The sequence below is a fragment of the Peromyscus maniculatus genome, chromosome 1 (assembly GCF_049852395.1).
Source record: "Peromyscus maniculatus bairdii isolate BWxNUB_F1_BW_parent chromosome 1, HU_Pman_BW_mat_3.1, whole genome shotgun sequence".
Lineage (NCBI taxonomy): Eukaryota > Metazoa > Chordata > Mammalia > Rodentia > Cricetidae > Peromyscus > Peromyscus maniculatus.
The window spans coordinates 85,856,562-85,882,416 of NC_134852.1; the positions used below are offsets into that span (position 1 = coordinate 85,856,562).

Here is a 25,855-nt window from a genome sequence, read left to right on the forward strand (position 1 = left end):
AGCCAAGGAGGCTAAGAAAGAGACTCTCTTCTGCTTTCTGTCCCCCAGTGAGGGTCAATATCTCAGTGATCTTCTCCCAAAGGTCTTAGGGGTCAAGCAGCTGCTATCACATCCTCTTTTGTCATGGGTTCTCCAGGAAAGGTACTACCTACCACCCACCCCTCACCAGGCAAGCTCTTGTAAGATTAGTGCAGATGTCTGCATGCGGGTCTTGGGGTCCAGGGTGCTTTGGCTACCTCTGTGAGGAGACCGCTTACCACACAGGAGCTCTATCGTGGTGTAGGATTCCATCAGCCTGCCCTCCACCATGCTCTTCTCCACAGATAATTCTGGCCCTGCTGCTGCAGGACAGAACCCTGCTGAGAACTCCGAACACTGGATTCATGCACAATGCTTTCCTCACTCTGCACTGTTAGAGCCCCATCCATATCCACAAACACTTCTGATTAAAAAGATAAGCACAGCCCAGTGTCTTTCTAAATGGGACCTGATACAACAAACCAAAGTACTTCTGCACCAAGGACTATCACTCAGCAATAAAAAAGGAATGAATTATTAATACACGCAACAACTTGGATGGATCTCAAGAGATTTGAGCTGAGTGAAGAAAACCAATAGGGTTGCATGATGAATGATTCCATTTCTATCCCATTCTTAAAATGACGGCATTAGAGAGCTGGAGAAAGGATGAGTAGCCGCCTGGGTGAGGAAGCAGGGAAGAGTGTGACTATAAAGGGAGCATGATGGCAGCCACATACATCAGCATATGTGATGAAACTGCTGATAATTAAATACACAAACAGACATGTGCATGCTGGTGCACATGCACACACACACACACACACACACACACGTGAAATGGGGATGTGCTGGGAATGGGTCACGGCCATAAATTCATAGATGAAACTGCTGATAATTAAATACACAAACAGACATGGAGCACATGCGCGCGCGCGCGCACGCACACACACACACACACACACACACACACAACTCATTTACACACACTGAGCTCAGGTGAAATGGGATGTGCTGGGACTGGATCATGGCCATAGGATCATTGCCTTAAATAGAAAACACCTATGGTGGGACTTCTACGCATTTGTAGTAAACAGATCACATTCTAAAAATCAATGCACTCAGCGGTTGGGATTATATGAATCCTCTGGCTTTCCTTCTTGTATTTTATTTCTCAATTTGCAACATATGAATCACACACATGGAGACTTCTACTGTGTGCACACACATCATGCTAGCTACAACTGAAGAAGTTCACTGCTCTCTTAAACATACTCATAATTTCTCCCAAGTGCTATATAAATTTCAAACCATTAAGTAAAATGAGTTTATACTAGCCTTTTGGATGTTACTAACCCTCACCTCCATGGATGACATCAGTGTTTCCATAGTAACTAATGTACTTCAAAGTGGCAAATACAGATGGAGGCTTTAAAAAAAGAGTGACAGAAACCAAGCGCATCACAGTGCCCGTGGCAATGCAGGACATTACCCTGTGGGCGCCAGTTCGGGGACAAGAAATACATATTTCAGCAGAATCCTTACACTACCAGATATGCTTTATAATAGTGGCCTCTTCAGTTACACAGTTGCCTTTGGAAAAGTAGCTGCCTGATGGATTCAACATGCTAACTCAAAGTCTACATGTGAGTAAGAAGCATGTGCTCCACCACCTACATGCAGATCAAAGGCTTGTTTTCAAAAACAGCCACTTAACTTTATAAACAGGCTGCTGATGCACCTCACAGAGAATGGCTATGTCTAAAATGTTTTAGTGACTGGAAGAAAAATAACCCAACTGATCAAGACAGAAAACTGGAAAACACTAATGAGAGAGAAAGAACAACAACAAAAGCCCCAGTTCCTAGGTCCTGGATGTAAGAGGACACAAAATGAAATTTCCAGGAGACGTGGCCTTCCTCCGCTTGTGGATATGCTCCTTTTGATGAAGCCCAAATCCTTTCTCAATTCTTTTAACTCTCTGGTTGTTTAGACATCAATGCATAAGGGCCTTTCTAGGTATGAAAGCCGGCGCCGTGAGTCCTGAGGCAGGGAGCTGGGAAGTAACCATCCTGGGTGGTTTTCTACAAACCAGAACCCAGTTTTAACACAACGGAGCAGGGTGGGAATGTTGATCCATCCTTGTCAAACTGTCACTCTGGGCCCCGCCCCGTACAGAGCAGAAGCACCAGGAAGTATCCCCAGCTACTCCCCAGGCTGCCAAAAATCAGTGTCTAGAAGAGGGTGACGACAGACATCCTGTCGCGTGTCCAGCCCAGGCGCCCGTTCCTCTCGGTGACCTTAAGTTGCCACCAAGGACAAGGAACACACGAGAGCCCACGGAAAATGCCCAAAGAGTGACCATGCCATTTGGTAATGGTTTTACCTCTGTGGCAGGAGACTTTGCCTCATTTTGCAGTACAATCTCTGTGTCCCTGCCCAGCGTCACCTTCAGGAAAACAGCAGTGCCATCCTTCCTGTGGAATGGTATACGATGGTGACTGTGGGCTAGGAGGACACCCCATCTTCACATCTCCTCCTCCTTCTAGCTACATCCTCAGAAGAGGCTGAGGTTCTTGAGTTAATTAGTTTCTGTCAGTAGACTATATACCTGAGATGATCACCTTAGAGAGAGAAAAAGTTCATCCTGTCCCACAGTTCCATGACCAAATGGCCCTGCTGTTTGTAGGCCTGTGGCAAAGCATGATGTCATGGGGACACCACCACCACCACCACCACCACCACCACCACCACCACCACCACCACCACTCCCCGCCACCCAGTGTCTGGAAGAATGCCCAGTAAATCAGAGAACCTTGACAGTTAGGTCCAGAATGAATAAAGTAGCTTCAGAGAATAAAAAAAATATTTAAGGGTAAGACAAGGGAGAAGGAACTCTGATATTAAAATAAGAAATGAGGGCTGGGATGTGGCTCAGGTGGTATGGTGCTTGCCTAGCAGGTAGGCAGCCCTGGGTTCAGTCTATGTAAACCATATGGAGTAGTGCACACATGTAATCCTAGCACTCAGAAGGCAGAGACAGGAGAATCAGAAATTCAGTCATCCTCATCTGTATAGTCAGTTTCAGGCCACCCTGGGCTATATAAGACGTTACCTCAAACAAAGTACACAAGAATTGTCATCTTCACACTAAATTAATTTAAGCACTGAGAAGTTATTTAAGTGGTTAGGATAATAAAATAAAAAGAGAAGGATTTCTTGGAATTCGATTAAATTAATACCTCTGATCAATAGAAACTGTTTTGGTGTTCAGGCAAGAAATTGAGGAACAGAAGCTGGCCCTCAGAGAACAACTGTAGAGACAAGGTCTGTTTCTGTCCCTTGGTAGAAGGAATTTACAGAAATGAGGTTTCATGCTCTGAAAACTTCAGAGAGCTACATTTGGGCTAAACAGTAGAACCCCAAACATAATGGCAAAATCACAGTGTCTATAATGGTTGGGCCAACCACATAAACTCTGATCAGGCAGGCAGCATGGGTACTCCAGCACAGAGCACAACCACATGGGTCAGAAGACAGGAGTCAGAAGAGCTTCCCCTGGGGTCATCAGGGAGCTTCTTCCTATCCAAAACACAAGGCAGGCAGGCCTATGAACTAATTACTTGGGAGAAAAGGCCTACATGTCTGAAGACGAACTCTGATGCAGAGCCCTTCGGAATCACCAGTGTGCTGGCTGGAAAATCCCATAAGCACCTACTTCTATAAATTATGCAGTAGGCTAGACAAGGGTGTGTAAAAGGAACATGTTTGAAGAAAGGTGTCTTCCTTCAGCTCTAGTATGACACCAAGTACTGACACCCAAGAAGTGGGAGCTGAAGGCAGAATGTTAGCAGCAGGGCAGCACCTTACCCGGGGAGCTGAATCCAAGAACTGTGAGGACTCTGAAGACCAGTATGAGACCTGTAAACTGATTCTGCGGAAGCCCAGGCTAAGGGGCTTCACGGGCTTTGCTGTCTGTGTCACAAAATACATGAAGGAGTTGGCAGGGTTGCATTCCAATATTGCTTGACTCCCATAGTCAGACGGCAGGCTGGATTTGTCTGTTACCTGTGGTTTTCACAATGCCTGCTCTAGAGCTATGGTTATCACTCCACAGTAACTGACTTGCAGCTACCACCCCAGGGCTTCTCTACCACAGGGGCCTAGAAACCCTTCACAGCAATAAAGCCCCAAGAGCTGTCTCCAGTGGCCCACAGAAGGGACAACAGCAATAATGAGGCAGATGTAATCACACACATGGCCCAGGTACCATTCTTGGTATGCCACATGAAGCAACAACACTTCACACTCAGGAGATCTCCCTGTGGCAAGGACTGTGAACATCCTCGGGTCACAGCCAAGGAAACTGGAGGCTACAGAGTGATGGGCCAAGCTGGAGTCACCCAAGATGGGCACAGCCCAAATGGAATCCAGGCAGTCTTGCTCAAGAACCAAGTAAAGGCAGTACTGACATCAGGCCACCCAACCAAAGAACAGACCAGGGGGTGGGAGGTGGGGGGTAAGAAAAGAGGAAAGCAATAGAGTCAGACCTCAAAAATAGCTTCATTATAAAAATGCAGCAATGTCCCCAATAGCGAGTTATACATGGGAACAGCACTGCCATGTTCGAAGGGCCGAGACAACATGTGCTGAGGACTCGATCATGTGCCAGGCAGAGGGGACTCTCAGGAAATGGTAAACACTATGTCCAGCAGTAAGCACTGTCTCCTCTGTTAAAAGGACACCCCCACAGATGTCCTGTCACTGTCAAGGGAGTGAATGTCCCTCTCCTATGAAGAAGACTGGATGCACTACCTATCTCAACTCATGGTCAGACTTCACATCATAAACTAGGTCCACCAGACACTGTATCACAGGGTTCTTAAACTCATTACCAGTTTTTTAAAACATCAAGTAAAACTCAGAAACAGTAAAACAAAAACTTACCTTCAAAGTGCAAGAAGTACAGAGACATGGGGCATGTGGATCAAGCCAGAAGGAAATATCCAAGTTTGGAATAGGGGATAGTGCCCTGGGGAGATGGAACCCATCAACAAAGAATAAAATAAGACTCAAAGCTGAGTGTGACAGAGCATACTGCCATACAGCAGTTGGGAGAGAGAGACAGGCAGACCCCAGGAACTCCCAGGATCCCAAATCTAAATTATCCAGGTCTGGGTGGTGAAGAAAAGCCTACTGACTGCATTCTAACAACTCCTTTTTGGTTTTGTTTTTTCAGAAACTAGAACACAGAATTACAGATAAAAGTGGAATTATTCTAAAACAACTTAATTCTTTCTCATCACTGCTTTGAAGTCCATAAGCACACATCCCATACATGTAAGATTTCTATTTCTGAGAAACCTGAGCTACCCCACCAGAAGTCTTATAATGAGATCAAACTATGACTCTTAGCACATGCTAAGGAATGTTTTCTAAGCAGGGGAAATGCAAGCCTGTGCTAGGCGTTGGAAAGGTGACCATTTGTTGAATAAGCCGGCACTCATCGGGGAGTCTGCTCACTCTGGCACCGAGTGCTGTAATTTTGTGGGGATTGTGACGGCAAAATTCTTACATAATGGCCCTTGCTTCTGAGTGGTTGGCTGCTCAGACAAATATGAGAGTGAGGCTGAATGTGCAAGTGACAACATGCTGGGAACGTTTTCAAAGTACTCTTGTCACCTGTGGTAGCCACCAGGCCATGGCTGGGGAGGAACTGACAGCCAGGGACAGTTAGTTCTCAGTCCCAGGCAAAGTCATGTTCAGTGTTTTCCTGAGTTTTATTTTAAAAAAGAAAAAAAATGGAGTGGATAGTGTTTTCTTTCAAGTTGTAACATGTTAAGAGAGTATCAAAACACTCAATATACTTAAACATTCAACTCAGCTCCGCTCCCCTCCCCCACCCTCCCCATCCCCTCTCCGTCTCAGTGTGAGCCATGAAAGGGGCTATTAGAGCAGGTAAATGGAAAGACCTGGAAGGGAGGCCCTAACAAAAATAGCAAGATCTCTCACCTGTGAGAGCCTCCCTTCAGGGTGAAGACCTCTGATCCGAAATGCCCAACACCAGACTATTGGGATTCTAGAGTATTTGTATGATATATGATGAGATACCCTGAGAGATTCTGGGGGCCGGACTCAAGCCCAAACAGGAGAGTTACTCAAATTTCACCCCATCCTTATGCTGAGCCTGAAGGTCATTTCATTTAGCATCTTAGTTGTGCTTACATCAGCAGTAACACAGGGTCACTGTCATGGATGGAATTTTCCATTCATGGCCTTGCGGTGGTCCTCCCTTCATGGTAGCTCAGGATTTTGAGGTGTTTCAGATTGCAAAGCCTCTTGGGCTTTCAGTCTCAGAGCTAAGGGTACCCACCCTGCCTGGGGATATACTTTCCCACATCTGTGGGAATTACATCAGATCCATACATACTTCCCCACACATACCACATCCTCAAAACATTGATTCCTCTCCCACAGAGGTTCCATCTTGGCCCTGTTCTTATGACCACCCCTTTTAGTCCCCTCAGACCATCTCATAATTCAGGAGAACACAACAGGAAATAACAGACAACAACTCTAAGAAATTGCCACCCAGAAACAGGGCTGGGATGTAGGGAGGGGGTATTATACAGACTCTGGAATGTGAGCAGAGACTTTCCAATTAAAGAGACAGTGGAATTTACATGTAAAATCCCTAAACTTGATTCAGTCTAAAGCAGAAATCATCACAGGTCAAAAAGAATGGAAACTGGGGGAAGACAATGAGCACACCTCAGTATCAAAAATTATAAAAAATAATATAAAAAAAACCACACACACACACAAAGGAAAGGGAGGGACAGGAAGGGGAAGTGTGCAATGCTCACAGTCCCACACCCATTCCCTAAAGAGGAGGAAAATACAGATAAATGCAGTCACCAAGGAGGGGAGCAATCTGACGGGGGACTTTGAGGATCTCTCCTCTCCTGATGAACATCCACCGGGAAGGAAAGGCAGAAGGACATCCATAACCCTGACACTGGATCTCTGCTGGAAGGAAATGAGGACGCTGGAGTACTAGTCAAACTCAGGGTTTAATGGTTTCATATTAAAGTACCACCAGAAGGTACAGTGTGTGTCCCACACCTGAAAGCTGAACCCACTTCACAGGGCTCCTAAAAGGGCCAAAAGTAAAAGTCACATCTCCCAGGCAAGCTGACAGGGTGCCGGGAATATCACCTCCACAGCTTCGCTCCATTCCAACCATACTGTATCCCCCAGAAAACATGCCCAGAAATGGAAAAATAGGCTTCAAACTTCAACTTGGGGACAACAGAGAAAAAAAAAAAAAAAAAGAGGCTTCAAGTAAATCACCCAGAATAACAAAGATAAGAGCTGACATACTTAGACAATAATAAACAAGCAAATCACATGTGTTGGACAGGGACAGGGATTCCTAGGGGAAAGAAAGGCAAGGACGCAAAGACACAGAGCTCAGCCTAGCAGAACACATAACCAAGAAGGATCCAGAAGGTCTCTGTTCCGCAGGATTTAATAAAGGTATGAGACCAGGACACAGAGAAAAAAAAGGCAACAAGACAATCGGGGGTAGGAGGGGGAAGAAGATGATAGTTGTGAACCTAAAAAAAATAAATCAGGAGCAAACTGAAAACATGCAACAGAATCCACAGTGAACTACAGCAACATCAGTCTGCTGAACGGAGATTTAAAAACAAACACAGTGGGTTTAGAAATAAACAAGGATTCCAAGCAAAGCAAACAACTGCAGAGTTCAAAGCCAATTCAGGACACACATAACTGGTGACCTTGCTGCAGAGAACCAAAGGGAAAAAAGTGGTCCAAGAGACGATACCAGAAAATTTATGGGGGGGGGGGACTAGGAAGGGGATGGGAGGTGGGGGGGGTAGGGGTGTCTACAGTAACGACCAATGTTGGAAGATGGTGACTTGAGTTTCACTGAAGGAAATTCTCTACTATATTTCAATGAAATTAAGTGAACTACTTAGTATTTTAAGAACATACATGCTGTAAGTTATGTCTAGGCTGCTACTTTCCCGTGTATATTAGATAGAACTCAGAGACGGGCCAGGTGGCCCCCAATTTAGAAGGGCTACACTTGTAAGAGTTCAAATTATAATTCTTCAACTTCATGGTAGGGCAGAAGTATTCCTACCCAGCCCTGTGGAAAATGCATCTTCAGGGCATCCTCAGTAAATTACAATAGTACAGAATATATTGTATGGCAGGCAGTCCTGCCCGCCACAGGCAGGCGCTCTGAGCTCATTTAAGGTAGGCTGGCCTAAACTATGGCACTCAGTGGATGGAGGAACATCAAACGCATCTTAGGCTTACGATGTTTTCAACCTGTGATGAGTCTGTCCCCATAGCCCCCAAAATGCAGGTCAAAGGGCATCTGCATTTCTGCCATAGCTCCTTTTCCTGTCGCTGCGATGAAGTACTCTAACAAAAAAACAGGGAGAGTGTGTCTTCTTAAAAGTTCATAGGTCGAGGCCTGTCCTTCGTGGCAGAGAAGCGAGAAGCGACTGGTCATCTTATGCCCACAGACAGAAGATAGTAATAAATGCATGCATGCCAATGGTGAGTTCACTTTTTATTTTTTACACAATCTAGAATGCCCTGTCCAGGGAACAACAATGCCACCCACAGACAAGAAGGTACTAAAAAAATGGTGAGATCTAAGTAGATTACATCATGGGGGGGGGCACAACCCTCCTTGGGAGGGACTAATGAGGCTCTCACGAGACTCTGTTAGTTCTCATGAGAGTAAAGATAATAAAGCCACCTCATGTGTCTGGCCCTTCTGTGTGCGGCCATTTCTCTTTCTGCTTCTTTGCCATGTTCTGATACAACCAGGGAGATTCTTGTCAGGCCGTGTGAACTATCTGGCGACTTGAATCTCAAGCCAAAGAAGCCTCCTTAACTCTGTAAGCTACCTATCTAGGTTATCTTATGAGAATAACACAAAACAAAGAAAAAAAAATTTAATTAGTTTAGAAAGTTAAAAAAATATAATATGGAGTTCTGCAATGAAATGGCACCAAACAATGATACCATATACAACAGTAACTCCTAAAATGAAAGGGAATATCAGTTGCAACGCTAAAAACTGGAACTAAGTAACTAAACGGACTAGACCAGGAAACACTTGGCAAACCACGCCAAAGAAATCCCCAAGCAGGTTCCCAACTTGCACTGACTCTGTTCAGAGGCCATCTTCTCTCTCTAATCCTAGTTATGGTCTATGCCCACAAAGGATGCCCCCCTCTCCTCTCCACCAGGCTCGGTCGGAGGGAACTGTAGAGAAAATTTCAACTGGGCACACTGGCTTTTTGTTTGGAGGCAGGTCCTGTGTCCAAACACAGTTTGTTCTGTTAGCAACTTTAAAGTTATCCCAAACTGATGGATGCAAGGTCAAACAAAAGTGTTCAAAAGAAATCAAATACACATAAAGAGCATTTCCCTAATTTGAGGCCATGTCACAGAAATCTAGTGTGCAGGGGTTGGGGATTTAGCTCAGTGGTAGAGCGCTTGCCTAGCAAGCACAAGGCCCTGGGTTCAGTTCTTAGCTCGGGGGTGGGGGGTGGGGTGGATAAATCTAGTTTGCAGATAATTCAAAAGAGGGTGTCAGTACAGAGGCATCACCGTGACCTCAGGACCAGGAGCTTATACACTGGGCCCTAACGCCAGCTTCCTCCTTTGTCACCCCCACCCTAGTAAGCACCATGGTCCAGGACAACCAAGGTACAGAGGCCAGCTTCTCTCCCTAATCCTATTGACTGCCTATGCCAACAAGGAGCACCCCTCTACTCTTTACCAAAGCATGCCCTCAGCCATACCATGCCAAGGAGCCATAACTGGCTGCCTGAGTTTGAGCATGCCCAGATACAGCTTCCCTCCACCAGCTGGCAGGCAGGCTGGATTCCAGCAGCATCTTACCACACCACTTCAAAGCTGGGAGGCAGAAGGACAGAAGCTTTGCCAAGACAGGTGCCAGCAGCCCCCACACTGCTAACTGGAGTAGAGACTCCGGAGTACCAGGCCTGGGGCTGTGGTACTGGTTTCCTAGCCCTGCCCCTTCTCCCCAGGAGTCCCACTCCCACCCATCTCTGAGGCCTCTCTCCACCCACCCCCTGCTAACTCTAGACCTGACCAAGGATGAAAAGATCACCTTACGTCTCCAACTGTAAACACCTTCCCTACCCGCCCAGGTGCAACTCCAACACCTCCCACTTCCAGCCTGCGTATTTGCTTCTGGGACACCACACTGGCCTGTGTAGAAACCAGACCAGATGCAACGCTCCACGATGGCTCAGCCCCTGCCTGGGCCCAGGACTGAAGCCATTCTAATGAATGAATCATGAAAGAAAACCTTGTAAATAGGCCATCTTCTCTGCTGGGAGGTATAGACTCCATAAGGGCCATACCTATCCCACTGTATATTGCTTGCATCACCTAAGAAAGTTGTTAAAGTTAATGAGTTTGGCAGAGACCAAGCTAACATCATTTTTTAGAAGGAGCCTAGGCTAAGAAATTATGAGACTCTTACCACTCCCATCCCACCCCCAAAAAGCATTGAGATAGATAAAATCATAATATAGGTATCTGGTCCTAATACAACACCTACCTGACCATTCTTTCAAACACACGGCCCATGACCATCATCTCACCATGTTCCTACTGAACTTAAATCCCGTATGGCAGTGGTTCTCAACCTTCCTTATGCTGTGACCCTTTAATACAGTTCCTTATATTGTGGTGACTCCCACCATAAAGTTAATTTCATTGCTACTTCATAACTTCCATGTTGCGACTGTGATGAATCATAATGTAAATATCTGTTTTCTGATGGTCTTAGGCAACCCCTGTGAAAGGGTCATTCTATCCCCACAGGGGTCGCGACCCACATGTTAAGAACCACTGCTTTAAGGGGACTGAACGTCTTTGTACCCTCATTCTCACGGGACACTCTTGTGTTCTTCTTCCCGGAACTATAGGCTGAAGTGCCTCCCTCCTCCACGAGAGGGTCAAATTCCTGTTCCCAGTGTCCATAGATGCAAACGTGTTTGGAAACGAAGTCTTTCAGATGTAAACAAGTAAAAATGAGGTCATTGGGGCACACCCTAGCCCAATCTGACCTGTATCCTTACAAGACAAGGGACGTGGGGGAAATGTCATGCGGTGACAGGAAGAGATGAGTATGACAGCTGCAAGCCAAGGATCGCCAGGGGGTCAAAGGGTCGCCACCAGAAGGTAGGCAGAGAGAGAGAGAGAGAGAGAGAGAGAGAGAGAGAGAGAGAGAGAGAGAGAGAGAGAGAGAGAGAGAGAATGAGCAGTTGGCTTCAGACTTGCACCCTCCAGGCCTGGGAGAAAATGAATCTGTCCTTCTAAGCCAGCCAGTTTGTGATAATTTATTAGAGTAGCCCTAGGAAGCTGAGACACTTGGTCTCTTCCTTCAGTAATGCTCAGAGAAACATATCTAGGATGTATCCACCCCTCTGGCTTACAGCTCATTTCCACATCTCCACCAGGAAACTGCCAAGCACTTTCTCTTTGCTACAGAAATATATACGTATGTATATGTGTAAATAATACTCTACATTTTATGTATAGTTATAGTCATATAGTTCTGCTAAATATAAAAATATAACCCTATTTTGCCTAACTGAGACACCAAAAATGTTTGAGAACCTCCACAAAAAGAAGGATTTAAATAAAGCATGAAGGGCCAGGCTCCACCCCTGATCAAAGGTAAAGTACAGGAGAGTTGGGGAAAAGTAGGCCTGTAGTTCAAAGACCTGCATGGGGAGGGGAGAACTCAGCCACATGGTCCATAGAGAAGGATGGCGGGGATGGAGAGAAGACAGGACTGGAAAGATAATGCAAATACCATCTTCAGCACAAGCCTGGCCAGAATGACCAAGCCACCAATAGCATCCCAGAGGACCCCTACCTGTGACTGCAACATCCTGTCAGGGCGGCTAAGTGTGGCTCCAGTAGGGTTAGAGCCAGTGAAGAGAGATAAAAGAAATGAATAAACAGTCAGGAGGAAAGGGGGTGAGCAGAGCACCTGGGACCAGCATGGCTCAGTTCACTTGAGGCCACAGACCTGAACACAGACACTCCGTCTCCTCATCTGGAATCAGAAAGGCTTCCCCGGTCCTTCTGACACTGACAGCCTTAGGCACCATGAGACCTTGAGAGAGTTTTAATGGCTGTCCTTTCTAGCACTTGTTATAATGAGAATACTCCCCAAAGTATCAGAAGACAAATAAAAATGAATGTCCCCTAGATTAAAGACTGGTATAGTATCCACTAGAAAATATGAATCCTGTTTTTCTCTAAAATAAAACAAAAAAAGTGTGTGTTGGGTAGGTGGGGGAGTAAATTTTGAAAATGTGAGAGAGTGTTTTTTTTTTTTTACATTTTTTACAAAAATGCTTGGGCTAGAAATGTTTCACATTTGTGGGCATCTTTTTTTTTTTTAATTTTGAAATATTTACATATACACAGTGAGCTAGCTAGGGAATGAGAGCCAAGTCTAAACATGCAATTCATTTATGTTTTTTATACTCCTCATCCACACAGTCCGCAGGTAATTTTATACAATAGTTTATGGCAGCCATATTTTGGCCACCTGTCCACACATGAGATCAAATGTGGAATGTTCCATTCATAGTGTCAGGTCAGCACTCAAAAGTTTGAGAATTTGAAGCATTTTAGATCTTGACATCGAAGATGCCTTAAACCATGCTTAATTTATATGTACTTACAATCATTAGTTTAAAAAAATCTTGCCCGGCGTTGGTGGCGCACGCCTTTAATCCCAGCACTCGGGAGGCAGAGCCAGGCGGATCTCTGTGAGTTTGAGGCCAGCCTGGGCTACCAAGTGAGCTCCAGGAAAGGCGCAAAGCTACACAGAGAAACCCTGTCTCAGAAAAAAAAAAAAAAAAAAAAATCTTTCCACTGCCTCTGCTTCCTGGCTACCTGCTCACACCTGCCAGCTAAGGTAGGCAGGTTCTAGAAGCGAGGCTGCACGTTTGGGGAAGTGTTAATTTGGGGCCCTAATTTTGTCTAACATGAAAGCAACATGTGCAGACATCACCATTCTATGATGTCTTTCTATAACCTCAGGGGACAGCTTCCCGGAACAACCCTCATACCAAATCTACATGTATTCAAATCCCTTATATTAAAAAGTCAGAGAGCCACGGTGGTGGTGGTGGTGGTGGTGGTGGTATTGGTGGTGGTGGTGGTAGTGGTGGCGCACACCTTTAATCCTAGCACTGGGAAGGCAGAGCCAGGCGGATCTCTTTGAGTTCCAGGCCAGCCTGGTCTACAGGGCGAGATCTAGGACAGGCACCAAACCAACAAAGTCATAGAGGGACAAGGGATGTAGTTCAGTTGGTACAGTGCTCGCCTGGCATGCACAAAGCTCTGGAATCATTCCATAGCAATGCATTAAAAACAAGCCTGGTGGCACATGTCAATGTCCCAGGAATTGAGGAGTGGAAGCAGGAGGATCAGAAGTTCAAGGTTATTGTGGTGGCTACAAAGCAAGTTTGAGGTCAGACTGAATGAACTACATGAAATCCTACCTATACTTAAAATAATTTTTTGAAACAATTTTATGTGTATGAATGTTTTGCCTGCATATGTAGTATGTATGTTTACCATGTGCATGCCCAGTGTCTTTGGAGGCCAGAAGAGGGCATCAGATATCCTGGAACTGGAGTTAAAGATGATGGTGAGCCTGTGTGGGTACTGAAAATTGTCCTCTAGAAGAGCAGCCGATGCTAATTGCTGAGCTATCTCTCCAGATTATAAATAAAATTTGTTAAAAAGGCTTGTGAATGGGCACTGTCTGGATTTGAACTTACTATCGTAAAAAGAATAAAATAAAATGAATAGTATTTGAATATGACCTATAGTCATCTCCTTGTATACTTTCAATTGCTTATGATAGCTAATTAAATGTGAATACTATGTAAAAATGGCTACATTATATTGCCTAGGGAACAATGGTGAGACAATTAAAGTCTGTATATGTTCAGTTCCAGTGTGAGCTCTTGTCCACGATTTTTGTTTTGGGATTGGTTGAATCCATGAATAAGGAACCCTGGGTACAGAGGGCCAAACTATATTTAAGAAGGCCTATGAACAGATCTTTGACTGACAGGCCCAGGCAAGCTGGGGACACAGAAGCAATATGCAAATAAAACAATCCATTCCACCTATGAATGCAGCGGCACTTGGACTTGACCTGCTAGCTGCAGGCTCTAAGGCACCACTCTGGGCTGGGGTGCGAGGCAAGCCTCCCCACCGGCGCCTGCCAACTGCCAGCTGCAGAACTGCAGAGCTGCAGGGCTGCTCACCGACTTGCTGATCTATTTATACAAATCTCTATGGCTTGGCAAGGGGAAAGAGAAGGTGCTAATTTGTGTTTTGGGTTTCTGAAAGGTATCATCTCTTCGGCTGGCTGGGAAAGTGTGTTGCTGGCGTGTTAAGCCCACTAACCTATGCAAGTATTTACCAGCACTGGGAAGGCAATATACATTCTGCATAATAAATCAGGAGCCACGTCCTAATTTTTTTTTTCATAAGGACAGGAATGTCTTGTCTGAAGCTCTTCTATATCTATTTCAAGACACCTAGTCCCATTGAAGTCTTTTCTTCCCAATTCTCATCTTGTCCAAAAAGTAAAAAATAAAAAAATCCTTAGCCTACATTTCAAAAGGTATCTTGACTGTGTTCAGCTGTGGAATGTGCTGTGGACCCCGCACATACCACACAACATGGCTTCAAGGGGAGGGTGGCGAAGGTTGGTGGATGTAGGCCAAGTGACTAAGTACTTGGCTACTACACACAAAGCCCTGGGTTTGACCCCAGCACCGCATAAAACCAGGCAGGGGGAAGCATACCTGTAATCTTAGCACTCAGGAGGTGCAGACTGGAAGATCAACCTCAGCTACACAGTTAGTTCAAAGCCAGCCTGGACTGTATGAGACTGAGAGTCAGGGCAAAGAGGAGTGGGTGCCACACTGGAACACATGCAAATTATCAACGCTATCCCATGAGACCCAACAAATTCCCAAGGCTTCAGAAGTGATATAGCCCAAGGATAGCATCAGTCACAACCAATGTCGTACAGTTATAGGTGTCTATGACCACTGCGCTTTGCATGCAGTTGCTAAAGAAGGCCTTCAGGGAGGTGAGCCAAAGTAACCACAGGTCCAAAGTGAGCCTTCTACACCCCTGAAGTGCAGGGAGGCTCGTGCTGAAGCTGTGGCTAGTCTGGATGCTTGGGGATTGCTATAGATGGCCCTGTGGATCTATTCAAACAATTCTGACCCAGAAAGCTAGTGGAGAGTTTAACCAAACAGCATCTTTCTTGATTTTACAGATTGGATCACAATAATTGAATCTTACATAAGGAAAAAAAAACAATGTATGGATCCAGCTGTGTAGAAATTTTCATCTTCATTAAGGGAATTCTTAGCAGAGTAAACACATGATTTCAGGTACAGCGTTTTTTAAAGCTTATGTAATCAGCCCAGGGCAGTTTTCCAACTTGCTTTTATCCAAGGTGGTAATTTCTCATTCTCATTAGCAGAAGATGGGAGAGCAAATCCAACAATTAGAGAAAGAGTGTGCCTGTTTTACATAAGCCTTTTCCAAAGGAGGGAAAAGACAATAGCCATTCCCCATGAATAATTTACAATAGTCTTTAATTGAAAAACACCACGTGACACTGTTCTCCTACACCAAGCCTGCAGGTGCATGGGGCAGAGGTAAAAGAGTCATGTCCCCCATTGGGGGATTTCTTGGATGTGTGGCCGGTGATGTTAGAAGTGGTCTACCACATTTCTGTTCTAGGCTGTGTCCCCAGAACGGTTTGTTCAATGCCTGTTGGGACCCTGCTTCTTTCTCCTAACTCTACAAAACCAGAAGCTCGGGTGCCTGTAGAGAGGGACCGCATAGGCTTTAGGTGTGCTATGACTTAGAAAGGAAATGGCCCCTTAGGCCAGCGGTTCTCAGCCTTCCTAGCGCTGCGACCCTTTAATACAGTTCCTTATATTGTGGTGACCCCCAACCATAAAATTATTTTGTTATTACTTGATAACTGTAATTCTGCAACTGTTAGGAATCATAATGTAAAAGCATCTGACATGCAGATGGTCTTAAGTGGCCCCTGTGAAAGGGTTGCTTGAGTCCCCAAAGGGGGTGTGACCCACTGGGTGAGAAACGCTGCCTTAGGCTCATGTGTTGAATGTGTGGGCACTATTCTAGAAGGTGGTAGAAACTTTAGGAAGTGGAGCCCAGTTGGATAAGTAGGTCACTGAGGTGCCTTTGAGGGTTATAGCTGGTCCTCAGTCCCTCCCTCTCTTTCTGTTTCCGCACATGCCCACTTCCATGATGTCCCACCCAAATGCATTGTGGTAAGTGACCATGAACTGAACCTTCTGGAAAAGGGAGCAAAATAAATCTTCTCTTTCGTAAGCTGGTCTCCCACATATTATATAAGACAAAAGTAATTAATACAAAAGATATTAAGGAAGAGTCTCAAGGGCCACCTGGACAGCCAAGTTCATCATCTAGAGACACAAAGCTGCCCTGAAGGGCAACTTGCCAGATGAACTAGAATCAGCTCACACCTATACAGTGCTCAGAGGGAGTGTGGATGCGCAGACAGATCGCTGGTAGGATAAGCACACCACACTCCTCCAGAGATGAGCCTGGCCTCTTGGAATGGCACAGCAATGAGCTGCCAGTGAGTACTCAGCCCTTCTGCCATGCACTAAGGATGTGGCTGACTCTCCACTGGCTATTCAAATGTGTTTACAGCCACAGCCGACTCCAAGGGTTTCCAGAGAGTTCACGGTAACGATTTAAATAAAAATCAATGCCGTCAGTGTTCTCTTCGATTCCTTACCAGGTGACTCGAAAGTCGCTTGGCTTGTCACATGCCAGGCGAACAGAGTTCCAGAGAGTAATGACTAGCTACTTATGGAGGAAACAGGAAGCAAAGAGAAGGGTGGGTTCACACGTTACCCTCTGCCCACAAAAGTAGGGCAGGTTACGACCGTGTTGCCCTTTGCTTTAAAATATTTCCAATATGTGACTTTTGTTTAAACCCAGGAAAATTCTAACAGTCAACTAGTATACTTTAAACAGAGAGATAGTTATTCTAAAGTCTGAAGAGAAATGCCCCATACTGGAGACACAGCTGGATGGGTTACCATCATTGGGATTAAAGAGAGTGACCAACTAGTTCCTCTTGCAGGATGGAACTAGACTGAACAGAACACCCTAAAGAAGAGCCGACTGACCTTGGGAGTCACTGGATATTGAGATTCTGCCCACCACCAAGGGAATGTTTCCCGTCTATGTTGTCACTGGAAAGCCCAGAAGAAGGCTCCCCAGGCTAGCTGACTGCAGGTCATGGCCATGGAGGATCCAGTGCTTTTAACAGGGTCACCACAGAGTCAGCAGGCTTTGGGGGCTCTGTGATCCTCTGGGTAATCCATGGCATCTGAATGGGGATCGAAAACCTCACCTGGTTTATACACTACAACCCAATTCACCAACATGAACCCATTTTCTCCTTTTTCCTTCCCAAGGCCAGGATCAAGGGGCCTAGGGCAGGAAAGCTGTAAAGACTACACACGGAAGGGCAGTGTACGGAAGTTATGTTCCTGAACAAGTCGTAGCATCCAGGAGTAGAGAGAATGAAGAGACTAGATGGGAAACAAGGCTGTATGGACAGCGCCTTGGTTCTGCTTCTGAGAAATCAAGCGTGATGATGGGAGATGCGTGCACAAATGTGCTGTAGAGTCTGGTTACCTCGGGGAAGCTTCAGGGGGAAGTGGGGGAGCAGTCCAGCCATGAGCCCTTCTGGACCACCAGGCTGAGCTTCCTGGTGTCTTGTCTGATACAAGGCTGCCTAAAGGGCAGCATATGTCCCAGGCATATGTCCCTTGGTCCTCTCCCTCCTGACATCTCAAGATCCCCTGAAGAGTCCACTCAGCCTTATAACCCCAGAAGTAGAACAAGCTACAAGAGATAAGATCATCGATTTTGGAAACAGAAAACCAGGATCTATACAAGATCCCAAATCCTCAGGTGCTTGCTGGTCCTTAGGTCAACGACCCTGCTTACCCCAGTCCTGATAAAGCAGTCAGTGACCATGGCACTTTGTGAGAGCTACTCTACCACATGCCCATTTATTTAGACTTTTGAGCTACCCACTAAGATACATCAGCCTCATTTTTCAGATGAGCAAACTGAGGCTCGGTAATTCAAATCATCCACATTCAAAACCAGTCGGAGTCACTTCTTAACCTCTTGCCATTAGTCTTTGCTACCACACAGCCATAGACCAGAGTGACAGAAAGAAAGGATTCCCCAATGTGAGCCCATCAACACATTCTCTCCCAGTCTCCAGCTCTTCTCACCTAAGTACCCATGGTCCATAAAAGGGTATAAATAAATGACCACTGGTGTGGTGGCTCCCTTATACACACACACACACACACACACACACACACACACACACACACACCTTATTTTTAGAATTTTTAATACGAATTGTCACAATAAACAAATAAAAGAATTAGCGACCAGGATTAAACTTACATCATACTTTCAAAACCATTTTTCCCTTCCAGACACAAGTGTTTATTCAGAAGTTTAAGTTTCCTATGTCTGCAACTCACCAAACCAAAAAGCCAGAGCCTGACTGAAATAATTTTATTATTCAGTGATTGGGGTTACAACATCATTATTTCTTCAGGAAATGTGTACATCTGTGTTGATAATAATGGCTAATATGGCCGGGCGGTGGTGGCGCACGCCTTTAATCCCAGCATTCGGGAGGCAGAGCCAGGCGGATCTCTGTGAGTTCAAGGCCAGCCTGGGCTACAGAGTGAGTTCCAGGAAAGGTGCCAAAGCTACACAGAGAAACCCTGACAACAAACAACAACAAAAAGGCTAATATGTACTAAGTACTGGGTACTTATATGTGCCAGATGAACTCCAAAGTGCTTTACAGGTCCCGAAAGCGGTAAATCCTCACATTATCACAGTAAATCCTCACAGGACCACAATTATCCTCATTTTAAAAGGACAAAATAGCAAGGAAGAGACAGGTTAAGTCACTAGCCTAAAGGGCAGAGATGGAAAGGGGCAGGGTACAGAAATGAATCCTAGGTCTTCCCATAACAGTCACCCAGGGAGCCACCACTGTCAGCCATGCGCCATTCTCCACCCTGGACTTCAGTCACTTAAGGGGAGTTTTAATCACTGACAAGTAATCTCTCCCATGGCTGCCTTAAATACGCATGTCTTTGCAACACATCAAATTCACTTATCCTTTGAATCAAGGTCAATAATTACCTTCCTGCAGACACAGAAGTAAAAAGAAAAAAGGAAAACAAAATAAGTAAGGGCAGGAAGCAAGGGTATCTCTTTCTGGGGGCACAAACTACCAACAGCATTCTAAGAGGCAATAAAATATAACCAAAGTTGTCCTGAGAGAGCCTAAAGTCTAAACCAATGTGAAAACATAGAATCAAAATTATCATCAAGAGCCAGGTGGTGGCGGTGGCGCACCCCTTTAATCCCAGCACTCGGGAGGCAGAACCAGGCAGATTTCTGGGAGTTCGAGGCCAGCCTGGTCTACAGAGAGAGATCCAGGACAGGCACCAAAACTACACAGAGAAGCCCTGTCTCAACCCTCCCCTCCAAAAAAAAATTACCATTAAGGAATTGGGAGTATCACTCAGTGATAGAGCACTTGCTTATCATGTGCAAGGTTCTGAGTTCAATCCCTAGCACTAAAGGAAAAGCAAACAAAAAAAGCTACAAAACCTCATTGCAATATTTTTTTCAGAAAAAGGAAGTATATGACATTCAGAATTGCTCACATATGTATGCAAATAATTTAGAGCAAGCAACCATGCACAGAACATGAGTACTTATGCAAAGTAGGAGCAAAGAGAAGGTTAATACCATAGCTCTTCTTCCTAGGTGTGTGCCTATGAACTGATATAGCCTGTGAAATCTGTGCCCTTTACATGTGTGTGTTTAAGCTGGGAGTCACAGTAGAGGTATGTGGCCCCTAAGGAACTAGATTCCCCTCCTGCATCAAATGAGTCTCTATCCTCACAGTTTTTTTTGGAGCAGCACACTTACACATCCCCTGACCACACCGCTCGGTACGCCAGACCCTGGTCAGCATAGCGCCTCCAAGTCTGCCATGAGCTATGCAAAACAAGCCCAGAGTGCTTCCTGCTGGAACTCTGCCTCCCCAGTGGTTCATGGACCACTCAGAAGGAACCTCACCTAGGCTGCCACAGGAAGATGCCCTTCCAGCAGCAGGTAGGAGGAGCCAAAAGGGCAGAGTACCCATGCTAAAGGCAAGGCCAGCACCACACTGCCTGAACTCTGGACCCTTTGTATAGGGTATTGAAACTGAATGGGGGAGGCAGGGGATGGGGGGTGTGGGGGGTGGGGGGGGTGGGGTGTGTGTGTGGGGGTGTTAACAAAACCCAGGAAAGAAATCTTGCTCACTGTCCAAGCAATTCATTTAGATTCTTCTATTGTTAAAACTCACACACCCCTCCTTACATGCACCCCAAGGAAACAAAGGCGTGTACACAAACCTGGTTGAAGAGAATTTTCAGAAATTCACTTTTTCCTTAAGGAGTATTAAACATTTTAAACAAAGCTATAAGGAAAAAAAAACTCAGGGTTGTTGTTTTTTTTTTTTTAAACTACCTGGGGGCTATATAGTAATTATGCAAATAGCAGGAAATTTGTCATTATGAGTAACCATAAGTGTATAAAATAATTTGATTAAGTAAAATACAGCTACCTTAGTCATCATGCTAATTTGACAAGGACTTTAAAAATGTTTTTCAGCCGTCAGCCTCGCTATGCAAGAATCTGCCTTCAAAAAGATGCTTCTTTAGAGAAAAAGAAAGTACCAACCATGGCAGCTAACTGTAAACCTCTGAATGTTCTCTGGCCGAAAAAGAAGTGACTCTAGAGCAGAGAGGCAGTTCCTCATTAGCCACATTCAGTCATCTATGTCATTATCCTGTAACCACAACCTCAAACACACTTCTGCAGAACTCAAAATAGGGAAAGGCCCACCTCTGCTTCACAGGAGCCCCCCATGATTCCAGAGACTACCACTGGCCTTTATTCCATGTGCATCCCACAGCAATTCAATAGCATCGGCCATGAGCTTCATTCGAAATTGCCTAAGGTGTCAGCAGTTTTAATTTCCTGTACACATCCTTATCTCCTCAAGTCCTCAGTAATGCCGTGACACAGATGAACCTGTCTCTTCAGGGTTACCGGGCTTGCCACATCTCAGTAAGCCTCCACAATGCACAGATAAATCTACACAAATGACTTTCTGACCAGCCAGTTCCCACATGCCTGGGAACAGTCTCCTTTCAACAGTCCAAGACTTCCACAGCAGTTATATCCCTTCAAATAGGGCTGTACAGACTGGAGCCATGGGAAGCAAACCCCCGGGTACCAGAAATACACATGACCTTGTCTTGACAATACAAGTAAGGCACAATGACCATTAAACTCAGCAGGCCTCCTCTTAGGCCACATACATACACACATACATACATACATACATACATATATATATATATGTATGTATGATACACACACACACACACACACATCATAGCCAACCAAGCTGTTTAAGACACTGCAGCACAACATTGATCTAAGTGCTGATTTCAGAGTCCCTGGCTATGCTGGGTAGCACCTGGATTACCTTATCTGTATTGTCCTACCAAGATCTACCGAGGATGTCCGAGTCCCAGTCATTCTTCACTTCCTGGAAGGCCTCAAAACCCAAGCAAAAAGTTGCAGGTTCTCAGACTAGGGTGCCTTGTTAGATACAGTTCTTTGAGTCTCCTGGGCAGGCAGGTTCTTGAGCCAATCAATCAAAATCTCAATCTCTCTCTCTCTCTCTCTCTCTCTCTCTCTCTCTCTCTCTCTCTCTCTCTCTCTCTGCCCTCTCCCTTTCTCCCCCTCTCCCTCTGGTTCTCTCTCCATCCCTTTCCCCCTCCCTCTCCCCCTCCATCACTCTCCTCCTCTTTCTTACTCTTCTTTAGCACCCCACCCCCACCCCAGGGGCACACACACACAGGAGTCCTACTTTTCAGGGAAGCTTCTCAAATCACAAGCCACTTCCTGCCTCACTCCTGCAGTTGGGAAACCTACACCAATGTCGCTGAGGACACACTAAGGACAAGGAGAAACCTCTCTTTTCAGAATGAAAGAGAAAAATGAAATGACACTTCCCAATACTTAAAAACAGAGAGGCACCCAAGGAGATTAAAACACACACACACATACACACATACACACCACACACACACACACACACACACACACACACACACACACACACACACCAGGTAGCTGCATGGACTTTAAAAGTCAAATAGGAAATATTGCCATTGACATCCGACTTGCAGCCATAGTCCTTATGGAGAAAGGAAGCATGGCTGGCAACGTCCCATAGCAAGCCCTTCTTCATCATCGAGTATTTGAAAATACTTTCTCAGAAGAGCATGCTGACAATCAGTGAAAAGATCACATATGCACACATGCACACACATACACATACACACACACCTTGCACATGGACCACCTGTGTTCCTCTCATAGACACAGGGTCCCAGGTTTCCTCGGAAAGACGCAATGACATTTTAAAAGGAAGAAATCTGCCTGCCCCTCGACCCTCCTGCAATAAGTGATTTCCCCAAACATCCAGAGAGAAAGCTCCTGTGATTGAAAGAAAACCAAAACTGTCCCCACCTGCCCAAAGGACAGAGGAAGAAAAGCCTCTTAAGTGACCCAGAAGATCAAAGCCAGCAGCCGCAGCAAGCTGACTGGGCCAATCCTGGTAACCTACCTAAGTCTTCACCTGAGGGTCTCACAGTAAAGAGAAGGCCAGGGCAGCCAGCGGGCCAGAGCAGGGCCCTGAGGACCTTATGCTCGCACTGCTACTGATCAAAGTTAATTCAGTGTCCTCGGCCTGTCCTCTCCTGGGCCTGCTTCTGCTTTATGCAAGGCACCTGTCGGTTCCTGCTACCTTTACCCATCTCCAACCCCCCCCCCTCCGACTTTGCATCAGAAAGACAAGTGTCCCCATGCCACCAGCAGGTGGACTGAAGGCCTCCTGCCCCTTCCTTGTCCTGAGATTCATGGTAACCCTCATCTCCCAGGGCCAGCCCTGCCTGGCGAAGTTGCCCGCGGTAGAAGCACTTGCTTTTTAACTTTCCAAAAAGAACAAGGCCACTCCCTCTGCTTGAGGCTCGGCTTCGATTCCGTCTAAAACCCTTAAGTCACTACAAGCGAAGACTCCTAAGCTCAGGCATTCATCATTCCTGGGATGAAAAGTATAGCCTCGACGTTTGCCACACGTGGACAATGTACTCTTCAGCAAAACTGGTTTGGGGCAAAGGAACTGTTAAAACCAGAGCCAGCTGTTGACAGACTAATTGCCTCCTTTTACAGGAAGACCTGGTTAGACAGAACATCGCTTGCACATGCTACAGTACAGATTCACACCTATCAGTATTAATGTGCCTTTGCCTCCAGTAACACATGTACCTTCTAAGTATCTTAACAGTCAAATCATCCCTAAAGGAGCTGCCCCTCCAAATGTCATCATCTCATCGAGCAAATTCCAAAGTTTGCAGCTTAGTATTACAACTATAGACGAAACGAATACATGTGATAAAACAACTTTGGCCCCGGGGTTCAGTGACGACATACACGCACAAGACAGAGATGGAGATTTAAAAGCTGCTCATCTAGGGAGGGGCAACAGAAATGCATTTGATTTCTTAAATGCCCCTTACATGTTCTCTCATCCCAGGGACAGAACTGACTCCGTAGAGGTCCCAGCCCCCCAGTCACCGCATAACTAACTTGAATCAAGCATTGCTTCACTTCACCTTAGCCTGTAGGAGCCTTGGGAAATTATTAATGGTACTGGGTACTCGGCGTCTGGCCCTCATTAACTTTAACCCAGGGCCAGGAATGAGAGATTCATGATAACATCAGGATACACATGGCTCTATCTCTGGATGTGGTTATCCAACCGCTTTTGAAATCTTGTCCGGTTCGATCTCCATCAAACGTGCTCACTAACACTTAAAATCTATGACATTTGATTCCAGTTTCAGGTCAATAGCCAAGTCAAGATTTAACACTATCCACTCTGAGCCATCTTTCCCTGTTAAGACAGGACAGGTCTGGAAGTGCATTGTCTGAAACTCAAGTGCGGACCACCTGAGCACTGCAGGAGAGAGCAACAAAGTAGGTACTTGACAGTGCTGAGTCATTACAAGCGGGTTCCTTGGGTATAGTAGGCGTCCATGGGCCTTTTGAGCATCAATAATCCCGTTCTAGAGGCAAATAAAATAGATACATATTGTACGCAGTGATCCACTCCCCGTGTGGGCGAGCGAGCGACCATGGCAGGAAATTAAGCTAGAACTACACAAACTCGCAGCTGCTCTCCAGGTACTGTAACTTTATCCCAACACCGAAAGATGGCTATTGGGATCTGGGTGGGACTAGTCCCCCAGCAGCAACCACTCAGATCAGGGCCACACTCCGGCGCCTTTTACTCTAAGCTGTTAAATTCCCCAGCAATTGGCGGATGGAGAAAGAGCCTGGGGGGAAAATGATGCATAATGATTCGTTCTCCGAGCGGATGAAACGGAGAGTAGAGGACGCAGGATGCTAACTGGCTTTTCCTCCCATGTGCAGGTCACCTGAACCGCGATGCCTTTCCAGTCTCCGAGGAGGTTCCCTGAACTCGCCATCTGGCTCCGTTCTCCAGAGGGGAGAAGAAACAGTTTCATGCCCACCTGCCCGTGGCGTCTCCTCTCGGGCACCCCCCGCCCCGGCTCCCAAACCCTACCCGGCGCACAAGCTGCTGCCGGCATCCACGGTCCCGCCCGCTCCGGGCTCGGGCCGGCAGCTCCCCCGGCGGCCGCCTCTGCACCAGTCGCCAACCTCCGCGCCTGGCCGAGGTCATGCCCGCCTGCCCCCGGCGCCGGCGAGGCCCCCTCCCGGTGCCAGGCGGCAAGCCGGAGAAGCGCCGGCAGGGAAGGGGGTCCGTGGTAGAGTTGGCACCCGGACTCACCAGGTAGGCGCCCACCGTTCCCTGCGCCAACATCAAGGCGCACTCAGACACCAGGAAGATCTTGATGTTGGAGAAGCAGGACACCTTCTTTTTCTTCTTCTTGTTCCTCTGCGCCTCGTCCCCCTGCAGCTCGCCGCTCCGGCCGCCGCCCGACGAGCCGCCCGGCTTCTTCCCCTGCATCCTTCCCCCGCCGCCGCTACCGCCGCCGCCGCTTTCCCGCTCGCCCCGGGTGTCGTGGCCGTTGCCGGGCGGGGGTGCGCGCCGCGAGGCTGCGTGCTGTCCCCGCCCCGGACCCGCGGCGGCCGCCCCCGTCCTGCCGCGGCTGGAGAGGTTGAAGGCTCCGCTCCTCGCAAGCCGCCGCGCTCGCCCCCTTCCTCCTCCTCCTTCTCCTCCTCCTCCGCCCTCCCCTCGCCGCCGCCTCCAGCTCGGGCTGTGCCAATCACAGGGACTCCTCGCGCCGCCCGCCGCTGCCGCCGCTTCGCCTCCCTCAGACTCCCGCCGCTGCCTTCACCGGCTCCCCCTGGCCCGCCGGCCTCGCCTGCCTTCACCCCCTAGCGCCCCAAACTCGGGCCACGGCCTGATCGTTGCCTTGAGCCGCCGGCTGCGCCAGTACTGGCT

At 46.7% G+C, this 25,855-nt stretch overlaps 1 protein-coding gene across 2 annotated transcripts in view; it reads right to left on the reverse strand.

Annotated features, from left to right (window-relative positions):
- The window catches only part of Slco3a1 (solute carrier organic anion transporter family member 3A1), a 291,115-nt gene extending 265,507 nt beyond the window's left edge, over positions 1-25,608 (reverse strand). Inside the window, exon 1 of one of the 2 annotated variants that reach the window (XM_006990953.4) lies at positions 25,238-25,607. In XM_006990953.4, the coding sequence (XP_006991015.2) occupies positions 25,238-25,417 (180 nt within the window). In that variant the 5' untranslated portion in view covers positions 25,418-25,607. Of the gene's footprint in view, positions 1-25,237 lie in introns of both variants that reach the window. The other variant, XM_006990952.4, reaches the window with a different exon arrangement.
- Between the last annotated feature and the right edge of the window lie 247 nt (positions 25,609-25,855).